The 13,025-nt window shown below is 35.1% G+C and overlaps 1 protein-coding gene across 7 annotated transcripts in view; it reads left to right on the top strand.

The window, feature by feature from the left end:
• SHOC2 (SHOC2 leucine rich repeat scaffold protein) overlaps window positions 1-10,266 on the top strand; it is a 103,899-nt gene extending 93,633 nt beyond the window's left edge. For all 7 annotated transcript variants that reach the window (XM_081234223.1, XM_081234217.1, XM_081234220.1 and 4 more), the window contains 4 exons: window positions 3,759-3,881; window positions 5,836-5,973; window positions 6,295-6,412; window positions 8,172-10,266. In XM_081234223.1, coding sequence (XP_081090349.1) covers window positions 3,759-3,881; window positions 5,836-5,973; window positions 6,295-6,412; window positions 8,172-8,380 — 588 coding nt within the window. In that variant the 3' untranslated portion in view covers window positions 8,381-10,266. The remainder of the gene's footprint in view (window positions 1-3,758; window positions 3,882-5,835; window positions 5,974-6,294; window positions 6,413-8,171) is intronic.
• Window positions 10,267-13,025: the final 2,759 nt, after the last annotated feature.

Below are 13,025 nucleotides of genomic sequence, written 5' to 3'. Positions count from 1 at the left end.
GCAGAAAAAATTTTAAATACAGATGAACAAAAAAGGACATAAAATTTAAAAATTCCTTTGCTGTTGGGCTTCCCTGGTGGTGCAGTGGTTGAGAGTCCGCCTGCCGATGCAGGGGATGCGGGTTTGTGCCCCGGTCTGGGAAGATCCCACATGCCATGGAGCGGCTGGGCCCGTGAGCCATGGCCGCTGAGCCTGCGTGTCCGGAGCCTGTGCTCCGCAATGGGAGAGGCCACAACAGTGAGAGGCCCGCGTACTGCAAAAAAAAAAAAAAAAATTCCACTGCTGTTAATAAATTGGCATATATCATTGATACCCAACTGGGACAGGGAATACTGATGGTCCCATCTCAGTACCAAAATACCCTGAGCACGCACAGTGTGGTAAGAGTTGTTTTATAAGTGAATATGAGGAAGCGGGGAAAAAAACTAGTGAATCACTGGCATGTATTTCACTATTTTTGCTGTGTATAGCTATATCTAATTTTTAAATAAAATTAGAATCACAGTGTTTCATCATTTGTTTTTATTATTTAATGGTAAGTATGTTTTTACCATCTTTTCTTATGGATTTTTAAAGTAAAATCATGGATACTTAGTGTTTTAATGATTTAATTTGCTGTCTTATTACAACTTTTTTCCTCTCCTACTTTATTGTTCAGCATCTCTAGAATTGCTGAGCTTATCTGGATTCCTTGTGGGCTATAGTTAGATATTTCTTCTTCCATTGTGCTCATGAGCATTCAGATTTTTTTTTTTTTTGCGTTACATGGGCCTCTCACTGTTGTGGCCTCTCCCGCTGCGGAGCACAGGCTCCGGACGCACAGGGTCAACAGCCATGGCTCACGGGCCCAGCCGCTCCGCGGCATGTGGGATCCCCCCAGACCGGGGCACGAACCCGCGTCCCCTGCATCGGCAGGCGGACTCTCAACCACTGCGCCACCAGGGAAGCCCGAGCATTCAGATTTTATTCAGTGATTTCTATACATTACTGTGAAGTGAGGAAAACATTATATTTATCACTGGGACCTTTGAAATCTCAAGTGTTCATCTGTATAGTGTATTTTTCCATATCCAACACAGATAATCGCATAGGGAACAAACTTCTAGTTTAGACTTAAAAATAAAAGCTTAATTACTGTTTGAAAAACTTTGGAGGCTTAGAGTTTTTGTTCCTTTTCTTTTCTTTCTATTGGGTGGGCCAAAAGGTTCGTTCGGTTTTTTCCATAAGATGGCTCTAGTAGCACTTAGTTGTCTTTAACTTCATTCAAAACAATTTTGTTAGATTATATGTGACAGCTGTCATATCAGTGTGCATGTAAAAAAATACTTACCAAAAATTGGTGAATTTTTGTGTAGCCATTTTAATATTGAAGATGGAAGAAAAAAGCAACATTTTTGGCATATTATGCCTTATTATTTCAAGAAAGTTAAAAATGCAACTGAAATACAAAAAGAAGATTTGTTCAGTGTATGGAGAAGGTGCTGTGACTGATCGAACGTGTCAAAAGTGGTTTGCTGGAAATTTCTCGGTGGACGATGCTCCACGGTCAGGTAGACCAGTTGAAGTTGATAACGATCAAATCGAAACAATAATTGAGAACAATGAACGTTATATTATGCGGGAGATAGCCGACATACTCAGAATATCCAAATCAAGCATTGAAAATAATTTGCACCAGCTTGGTTATGTTAATCGCTTTGATGTTTGGGTTCCACATAAGTTAGGCGATAAAACCTTCTTGACCATATTTCCACATGCGATTCTCTACTGAAACGTAATGAAAATGTTCCCTTTTTAAAACAAATTGTGATGGGCGATGAAAAGTGGATAGTGTACAGTAATGTGGAATGGAAGAGACATGGGACAAATGTGAACCACCACCAACCACACCAAAGGCTGGTCTTCATCCAAAGAAGATGATGTTGTGCATATGTGGGATTGGAAGGGAGTCCTCTATTATGAGCTCCTTCTGGAAAACCAAATGATAAATACCAACAAGTACTGCTCCCAGTTAGACCCACTGAAAGTGGCACTTGACGAAAAGCCTCTAGAATTAGTCAACAGAAAATGCATAATCTTCCATCAGGATAACGCAGGACTGCGTGTTTCTTTGATGACCAGGCAAAAGCTGTTAACAGCTTGGCTGGGAAGTTCTGATTAATCTCCTGTATTCAGCAGACATTGCACCTTTGGGTTTCCATTTATTTCGGTCTTTACAGAATTCTCTTAATGGGAAAAATTTCAATTCCCTGGAAGACTGTAAAAGGCACCTGGACCAGTTCTTTGCTCAAAAACATAAGAAGTTTTGGGAAGATGGAATTATGAAGTTGCCTGAAAAATGGCAGAACGTAGTGGAACAAAAGGGTGAATACGTTGTTCAATAAAGTTCCTGGTGAAAATGAAAAAATGTGTCTTTTATTTTTACTTAGAAAACCAAAGACGCTTTTTGGCCCATCCAATATATTTCGACATCAAAAAAGGGAATGACTTTTTCTGTTTAAGAATTCTCTTTCTGAGAATTAGATTCCCAAGGCCATCCATCAGATGTTGGAATAATCAGGTGCAAGGCAGAAAATATACATAAAACTGGAACTGCAACAAGGAACAAGGATGTTTTCAAAGACTGCTAGGATCTTTAAAACATTTTTAAAGTACATGTCATTGATAAAGCTAAATACTCAAAGGTTGTGTAATACAACAGATTAATCATCGAGAAGAGTGAAATTATGCTGTTTTGAAAAATATGGCAGGTCAGATTTTCTGCCTAACTATATAAGAAGATTTATCTAAAAAATACACATTATTTCAAAGACTTATTGGCTGTGAAATAAGTTAAGGGTATTTCAAATGGCTTGTCTGCAAAGAAAGGTGAGATGTAGGGAATCACAGAAAGTCGAGGGGAAAATATGTCAATATATACATTGCTATATGGTGAACTAAGCCTTAGGCCAGTAACAATGTAGAGGACCTGACCCTTAGAAACTTACAAGTAAGCAGGAATTTTCAAAAGTTCAAATCTTTATAAGTAAAAAGATTTATTAAAATGAATAACCAAGTGTTTTAATTGACATCAGAAGATCAAAACAATAAACCCTGAGAACATAGAAAAAATATAAATAAAGATATGAGCAGAACTTAATACAACAGAAAACGTAAAAAATTGAGGTGATTTAGTAAGTCCAAAGAATATTCTTTGAAAGGATTTAAAAGACACACTTTGATTAAGGAAAACAAAAACATAATAAAGAATATACAGAAAGAATCAGGACAATGTTATAGCAGAGAATATATGAAATGCCAGTAAATTTGAACATTTCTGTAAAGTGGACCATTTCCTAGCTCCTAAAATTTACCAAAACTGACACAAGAGGAAATCATTTAAGGTCATCATGTCTGCCCTTGGCATTCTCGGAACGCCCTGGCCTCAGAATGCAGCATCTGTAGTCCATGGTAACCTGAGGAGAGGGGGCGGGGCTGAGGGAGGTTGGAACACTGCCCTCACTGAGGCAGTGGGTGTGGCCATCTCTGCTGTGACTGAACAAAGGGCAGGGGAGCAGGGGGCCCAGGGCAGGGCCCTCAGAGCCCCGGCAGGCCCAGGGGGGTGTCACAAGCATTTAGGCCCAGGACAGAGGGCGCCTTCTTTGTCTGCACAGCTGCCCAAAAAAGAAAAAAAAAAAGAATTCTCTTTCTATAGGGAGGTACATATGGAGCTTTGTTTTTGTGGTTTTACCCTGAATGCTTCTTTTTGTCTTTGTCAGGACAATCAGTTGACATCACTTCCCTTGGATTTTGGAACTTGGACCAGTATGGTAGAACTGAATTTAGCTACAAATCAGCTCACAAAGATCCCTGAGGATGTGTCTGGTCTTGTTTCTCTTGAGGTGAGTATAAAAGAGCATCTAGAACTCCTTAGACTCTTCCACAGTTTTCTCACTCGTGAAGTTTCCAATTAAACAATTTCTAAGTGGGTGAAGATCATAATTACTGGGTTTGGCCAAAAAGTTCGTTCGGGTTTTTCTGTAAGATGGTACGGAAAAACCCAAACGAACCTTTTGGTCAACCCAATAGAAATGTTAGTGCTCTCGGGACTTCCCTGGCAGTCCAGTGGTTAAAACCTTATGCTTCCAATGCAGGGGGCATGGGTTCCATCCCTGGTCTGGGAACTAAGATCCCACGTGCCATGCAGCATGGCCATAAATAAATAGATAAAGTCCAGATTTAATCAGTTAAGAAAAAGAAAAGAAAAAAAAAAGAAATGTTAGTGCTCTCTTAAACATGCAGCCCTATTAGGATGATGAAGTGTTGACTTAATCTGGGCTCAATGCTTTTGAATTACTCTTGCCCACTAAAAGTTGGTAGGTTTGAATGCTGTAAAGTATCTTTGAAAGAAAGGGTCTCTAAAACTTAGCATCTTTTAGGACATATTTTTTTCTTAGCTCTGTTTAAGAATGTTGCACCATTGTCCTCTAAAATAATTATGGGTTCCTCATTTGGGAATTCAGAACCTTCGTGTAATTCTGACCTACTTTTCCATCCTGAATACCCACCTCCTCTTTTATTTACTAACTAAATTGATTATTTTCTTGGTTGGCAGTGTGTGCATATTTCTAGCTCTGTACCTTTAGTCTTATTGTTCCCAGTATCTAGTATGCTCTCTTCTCATCCCCTTAAATTTTTCTTCTAAAATTATTTCTCATAATTAAAGATCCATCTTCCTGTTACCTCCTCAGTCAAGGATGATTTCTCCTGCCTCTGAGTTACTAACATTTTCACCCTTGGATGAAAAAGTTTACTAATAGTAAATAAGTATTTCTAAAAATGTCCTCTGTATTCGTGTTTTTAAAAAATCTAATTTCTCTATTCTTTTATTATTCTATTTTAGTAAGGTGAAATAGTATGGTGTAGTGGTTAACAGCAGGAGCTTTGAAGCCAAACAGATCTGGGTACAGTTCCACTTTAACTCTATTTATGGATTTAACATGCCCAAGCTCCTTTCCTCAGCTGTGAAATGGGGATGATAGTATTCTCCTCATAAAGTTTTAGTTAGGATTAAATGCAATAATGCACATTTCTCACTTAGTATAGTGCAATGCAAATAGTAGTAAACTCAATAAATGATAGCTCAATAAATGATATCATTTCTTGGTCTTACTGAATATGTTTACTTCATTATTTGTAGTATAACTTTGGGAGAAATAAGTGGGCATAAAAAATTAGCTAGAACTTTATATAGATCTTTCCATTTAGTGCTTTTTTCACTATCCCTGTACCCAGTATTGTTTCCCCACCTAACCCTCCCCCATTGTAACTTCTCTGAGAATAAGGACTATTATCTTCTTCAAACTTTTTTTTTTCCTTCTTCAGGATATTGCAGGATGCCTTGCAATGTAATAAATTTCCCACAAATAATAACTGTAGTGGATTGATGTGGGCAGTTTAGAAGTCAATTGTCTCCCTTAAATGATGGTTTGTAAGGAGTTTTGAATAAATAATTGGTTTCCTATTAGATACATATTTGTAACTATTCAGTATCAAAATACCATTAACTGTATGAATCTTAGTGCAAGTAGTTAATAATTTTATATTGTTTGTAATTTAGTTAAAATTAAATTCTTTCTTTTTGCTTTTATTAGTTTTGTCTTAAACTGTTTTGTTTCCAATAACTATGGTGGGTTTTTTTTAGAATAGTAAGTTTAATGTCTTGTTATATAATTAAACATTACCCTTAATGTTCACTGTTTAGAAAATTAGTACTGCTTAATAAATTTTAAGCCACGCAATAATATATAATTCTGTTTTGTGAGCTGTCAAACATTATCAAAAATTTCTCTTTAGGTTCTGATATTATCAAACAATCTTCTAAAGAAGCTTCCCCATGGTCTTGGAAACCTTAGGAAGTTAAGAGAGTTGGATTTAGAGGAGAACAAATTAGAATCCTTGCCAAATGAAATTGCTTATCTTAAGGATTTACAGGTAAAACATTATCCTGATGATTTTATAGGTATATAATTAAAGTTTTTGGAATGCATTCCAAATTGCATGTTATTCTTGGACCAGATAGATTTTCCTGTTATAGCATTAGGGCTGAATTTTATGTTCATGTAACCTATCTGCTTTTGTCTTCCTAACAAATGATATTTTTTGAAAGAAAAGCTTATGTAGTGATTCTTATATTATCCAATCTAATTTCCGTGTTTATTTTATTGGTTTAGTAGTTTAGATGTAGTTTTTAAAATTTTACATCAGTTATAGGAAATATATATGTAACCGTCTTTTATTTTGTTATTCTTTTAGAAATTAGTCTTGACAAACAACCAATTAACCACTCTTCCAAGAGGCATTGGTCACCTTACCAATCTTACACATCTAGGCCTTGGAGAGAACCTACTTACTCATCTTCCTGAGGAAATTGGTATGAACCCTTTGGATACTTGACTTTGTAGTAATAATTTGCTTTTGTGTGTTCAAGCAGTATTTCAGATAAATATAACAAATCTACTATTTTTTTCATCTTAATCAGGTTACATCAGGCTCAAGATTTTTTTTATAGAGCACCAGTAGTGGTTGGTTGGTTGGTTGGTTTTGATTAGGTTTCCTCATGGGGTTTTAGGGTTAATATTATATTTGACAATGTTTTAGCATACTTATATTTCAGTAGATTTAACCTCAATTTAGAAGAGTTACTTTTCTTCCAAATTTAAAAATTACACAAGCTTGAATTAAATTAGTAGTGTCTATGCCAAAAGAACCTTCCCTTGTGAGGTTTTAGGATTGATATTAATATTTGATTAATATTAATATTTGAGAGTACTTTAGAATTTTCTAAGTGTTTTCATATCCATTATTTCATACTATCAATGTAAACACCTTAACTTTTAGGCAGTGTAAATTGCCTCATTTTACAAAGAGAGTTAATTGATTAAGGTCACATAGTAATTCTAAAATTAGTAATCCCATGTATTATATTCTCCCATCTATACCATGCTGTTTCAGAGGCACTATAGATTAGTGGTTAAGAATGATTTTGGAGTAAAATAGACAATTCAAAATCTGACCCTGCTGCTTATTGGTTTTGTGGCTTGGATAAGGTACAGAAGCTCCCTAAGCTTCAAGTTTCCTACCTGTAAAATAAGGATAGTAGTAACTTCTCATAGAGTTGCTCTGAATAATAAATAAAATCTTAAGTGTGAACAAATCCATTACCTAGTAACTGTTGTTTTTTATTAGTTTTCTACATACCACATACCATCAAATAATTATAATTTTTTTTTTTTTTTTTTTTTTTTGCGGTATGTGGGCCTCTCACTGCCGTGGCCTCTCCCGTTGCGGAGCACAGGCTCCGGACGCACAGGCTCAGCATCCATGGCTCACGGGCCCAGCCACTCCGCGGCACGTGGGGCCCTCCCGGACCAGGGCACAAGTCCGTGTCCCCTGCATCGGCAGGCAGACCCTCAACCACTGCGCCACCAGGGAAGCTCCCAAATAATTATAAATTTTGAAGTTTAAAAATTGGAAACAATAAGGCAACTATACACTTTTATTTCTAGTATGTTTATCCATCTGGCCTCATGCAATTGCTAGAAACATTTGCCTAGAAAGTATGAGTATCCTAAGACAGTCTAAGAAAAAATTTTAAAAGATTACATAAATTGATTTTTGGCTTACTGTCAAATATGTAATAACTCTCTTAGTGAAAGATTTATACAAAGTAACAAAAACCTTTCACATGAGAAATTTATTACTAAGAGAGATTATCACATTTTCTCCAAGAGGAAAGTGATTATAGGCACTGACTGTATAATAAACTTACCTCTGGAATTTTGAAATAATACACATGAATGCCAGGCTATCCCAAACAGAGTCTCTGGAGTTGTAGTATATGTTTTTTCAAAAAAAACTCCAAGCTTGAAAACCAACCATAAAGGAAGAGATTCTGATTTAATTGGTATAGAGCGTGACCTGGATCTCATGTTTTTTTTAATCTTCCCAGTTTATGTGAATATGTGGGAACGTTTGAGATCCACAGTTGTAGAGAGTTTTAAAACTAAGAGAAGAGAGTAGAAGGAAATGTGTGTTCAGTATGCATAATACCCAGGATAAGGATCATGCCCAGTTGAACTTTTTAAATAGTAATTAATTTTCTTAAAAAATAATTTTGTTTTTTAAAACAGGTACACTGGAGAATCTAGAAGAGCTGTATTTGAATGACAACCCCAACCTGCATAGCCTTCCCTTTGAGCTGGCTCTTTGCAGCAAGCTTTCAATCATGAGTATTGAGAACTGTCCACTCAGCCATCTTCCACCTCAGATTGTTGCTGGGGGTCCTTCTTTCATCATTCAGTTCCTAAAGATGCAGGGTCCATATCGTGCCATGGTCTGATACAAATCTGCTGGTCCCACACACTGTTCGAAGATAGACTGCCATTAATGTTTCATATCTATATCTGTATCTATTTATGTAGATATTGATATATTTGGCAGATTTATAAAGACTGCGTTATGTGTTTCTGCTAATAGAGGAATCATAGCCATTTAGATTTTTTTAAAGTCTGTACAAAAGGCTTATATAAGTTTTCTTTGCTGAACTTGATGGATGTTTTCTGTTGTGTAATATGATATGCCAGTTTGCTTAAAACATTTGCCAACAAATTATGAAGTTATTAAATTTAAGGGCCAGAGGTAGTATAGTTAGATATACTTTCTCTTAGCAAAAATACTGGGCAAACAATTTTGTTGCAACTTTTCATATATATTTTCCCCTTACCAATTGTCAGATCTTTATAGTATTATAGGCCCTGAAGGTATAATTTTTCTTTAACTTATTTTGAAATTTGAGATTTGAATTTTATATATTGTTTACAGTCAGAGTAAATCACTGGATTTTTTTTTTTGGTTTTGATTTGCTCTGTTTTGATCAGTGAAATCTAGAGGTTATATCCTCTGCTAAAGAATTTGCATCAGCTGATTTAAATATTAAAAGATATTTGCTTGTTGAAACAACTGGCAAAGTGAAAAGATACAGTCAGAAATTCTAGAATTCCTTTAATTATGTTTCTCTGATCAATTGTGAAGCAAAATATCTGAAGTGAGTCTTTGGGTTGGGGGGGAGGTTATTGAGACCTTTTCTAGTATAAATATCTTTTCTTAAGTTTGGGGGAACAGAAACTTGTAGTGTAAAGGAGTTTTCATTCCTGAAAGTTGCAGATCCACAAAAACTAACAGAATAATTTGGCAAAAAAAAGACAAAGATACACATAAACACACATTCTATATATGTATATACAATGCTATATAGATATGTATTTATTATATCATAAACTACGATAGGTAACTTTAAGGATTTCTCCCTAGCCTTGTACAATGAAATGAATGTTTTTCTTTGAACACTGCAATATATGTATGTTTCAAGGTTATTTAACAGTGTACTATGGTTTTATATCTTGACTTGCCTTGTACATCTTTCAGTTCTGGAATATCTGCGTCTAAGCACAATATCTTCACACTGTGCTATATTGCTGCTGAACTAAATGCACTTTTCCCCACATGTGGAGTACTGGCTTCAGACAATTCAGTTCAGTACCATTGATTTCAATCTCATCTTTCCTTTGTTGGTAGTTAATACAGTTATGGAAAAGAGCACATTGCATAGAAGCCATTGATAGTTCAGTGGAAGTTCTGTAAGATATGCATGTGCTATTTGGTATATTTTCTTTTGCTTTACTGCTTTTAAGGCTAGCAGTATTGTAAGTGTGTGCCCCTTATTACAGTATGCTTACTTTTGATAGTGTCAGTCTAGTTGATTTAATTATTGAAGAGACTCACAGAGCAAGTGCATTCTAGATATCATCCTAAAAAACACTTCCCATATAATGAATAACTATTATGTATAATTACATATTGCTGCTTGGTTTTCTTTTCTTTTTTTTCTTCCATTTAGATGGGCATTGTATTTTAAATAAAACCATTTTTGAAGTAAGGTTATAACATTAAGAGAAATTTGGAGTGTTGTTTTGCTTTTCCTGGCACTCAAAATCAGGACTAAGTTTGAGGTTCAACCTGTAGTTGTAATTGGCAATTTTTTAAGGAGCAACTAAGAAATGGAAGGCAGGTAAAGATATAAAACCGTAGAATGCTTAAATGTGCTGTAAAACTATTGTAGATGTCACTGGATTTTACCAAGTAATATCCTTTCTTCTTTTTTTCCATCTACTGTGGCTTTTCAGTTAAAGTTGTGTTTATAAAAGGAATTTGTTTATTACAGCTCTACCTAGAGCTTGTGTGTATGTGTGGTTTTTAAAAATCTCATATCCAGGTGTGTTTATATCTTAAGATAATGGAACTTGAACTTTAAAGGCAGTAACCTAATGTCTTTTTTTTTTTTGAAAAAAATATGGGTATTGTTTCTTAAAAATGAAAAATGGTTTTTAAAACATTTGGGTCCCCCTACCTTCATTTATGTTAGTTTGCAGCAGAAATGCAAAGTGATCACAGTCCTACATGTAGAAGTGATATAACAGGCAAACCATCTATATCTGAGGAATTATATATATATATATATATATTTTTTTTTTTTTTTTGGGTACGCGGGCCTCTCACTGTTGTGGCCTCTCCCGTTGCAGAGCACAGGCTCCGGACGCGCAGGCTCAGCGGCCATGGCTCACGGGCCTAGCCGCTCCGCAGCATGTGGGATCTTCCCGGACCGGGGCATGAACCCGTGTCCCCTGCATCAGCAGGCGGACTCTCAACCACTGCGCCACCAGGGAAGCCCTATATATATATTTTTAAGATGCATAAAACGTGTCACATGTATGGCTGCCGCCTTGCAGGAACTCATGAATTTCATTATTTCTAACACAAAACTAAAATGGACTCTAATTTCCCAATTATCCTGTGTGATCATGATATTTAATATTTAAGTAGTTTGAATACAGTAAGGGATATTGTTGAATGACTACATATGAACTAATATTTTCCTAAAACTGCAGTGGGACTAATTGCCATGTCCATCAATTGTCCTTTTTTTTTTTTTAAGAAATTAGGTTTGGTTTCTCTGTGAGGCTCAGTAAATAGAAAATGTCATAGAATGTTACACTGTAAAAACATTGCTCTAAACTTTGCTTTTTGTTAATATATATAGTAGCAAACTGACAATGTCAAACAATCCTTTTGTGGTAGTTTAATACTTTTAAAATCCCAAATGATTATTTCATACAGAAAGAATCGGGAGATGCTAAGTAATTTATGGATTTGACGGATACAAATGAAAACAATAGAAGATAGAAACTCTTGCAGGAGAAAATACACATAAAATATTTATTTGTACTTTTAGTAAAAGGTGGATAATGCAATTGAAATGAGCTCTATAAATGTAATTGCGTATTTCTAATTTATCTCACTGTAAAGCCTGAATCATTTAAAATAGATAAACTGTTATACATCACAATTTATCTAGTCTTTCTCTGATAACTTTTGTTATAACTTTTGCTTTTCATCTCAGTTATTGCTAAGCCATGTATAAATAGTCCAAATTTCAGCTTGCAGAATTTGTAATTGTTCATCAGTAAGAGAGGGTCATGGTTAAAGTGTATAAAGTGGTACACTTTGAAATGGAAAGGGGGCTATAAATTGTTGTGTTGGGCCAGTAGCCATACATCAGAACTGTCTGGAAAACCAGGATATATGGTTATTCTTGCATGATTAAAAATTAGATGAAAGCAAATGACACAACCCAAAATAAGCAAAAGAATACATTCCTGAAATTTTCAAATTTAACTAAAATAAATAACTTGTGAAGAAAGATTTCCTTCTGCCTATACCAGAAGAAGATGGTATACCACATATCTTTAGCTAGACCTTTTCTCTTGCCTTATTCTTTTGGTTGGTTTAGCCTTTAAGAGCCAATTTGGGGAACTGGAATACACATGACAATCTTTGGTTAATTATCAAATCTCAGAATTTAAATATGCAAGAGTTGTAATACTGATTTGGTATCTAAGGGAGTATCTTGAATGCTGTTATATTACAAAAATATTATGAGAATGTTTTATAAAACATATCAGTACTTTATTATGGAATAGAATGCCTTCTTAAACCTGACAACACTAATTCTAAGGAAACATTTGTGGGTTTAATTTTTAACTTTGAAATTTAAGTTAAAATATAAATAAGGTTTGAATATTTTTTTTTAACTTTTAAAACTGAAGTTGGTCCTCAGTACCTTTTGAAAAACTTTCTCTTTACACACTTATTATCCTGTTGATAGCATACATTCTAAATGTAAACTGTTTTGAATGTAAATACCTGTTAGTGATTAAGACTTCAGCTGGATAGTAGTTTTATAGTGTTTCAGACTGGGGACTTTTTAAAGTTGGTAGGAGGAATAGTGTCCACTATTGAAAGTAGTATGGGCAGGGCTATCACATACGGGTTTTGCAGGTTGTGCAGCATACAACAACACTACATGTTGGGGGGATTTAGTCACATCATAGATTTGCATATTTATTATGACAGTTTTTCAGCAGATGGCAGTAAAGTACCTTGTTCTAACAAAATCATGATATTATGTCAAATTTCTGATACATGGAAGTAAAGAGTCTTGAGGAAGGAGCATTTTCCCTCCTCATTTGCACAAATGGCACTAGGTGGGATAGTGGAGAGAATTTGATCTTCATGCAAATTATTAGAGCTCCATCCTAACAATCCTAATAACAAATAATATTTAAATGACATTAAAATCAGTTTATTTGACTACTAAAAAGGATCTTACTCTAAAAGTCTAATTAGAGCCTATAGGTGCTTTATCAGTGACCATTATTATTTAGATTTCATGTTATGTAATTTACCTTTTATCATTACTGGTATTATTTATATGGTGAATTTAACCTTCCACTGGTCTGATGAGGCTTAATATGCAAATAACATTTGCATTAGTCATCTATACCACTTGTTTCATGATTTTGTAGAAATTATTTTCCAATAAGTCTAGCTAGCTAGCTAGCACATAAAACCTCATTCCACTACCAAAG

This window comes from Mesoplodon bidens (genome assembly GCF_964165515.1).
Source record: "Mesoplodon bidens genome assembly, chromosome: 1".
Lineage (NCBI taxonomy): Eukaryota > Metazoa > Chordata > Mammalia > Artiodactyla > Ziphiidae > Mesoplodon > Mesoplodon bidens.
This window is presented reverse-complemented; position numbering and strand designations above follow the sequence as displayed.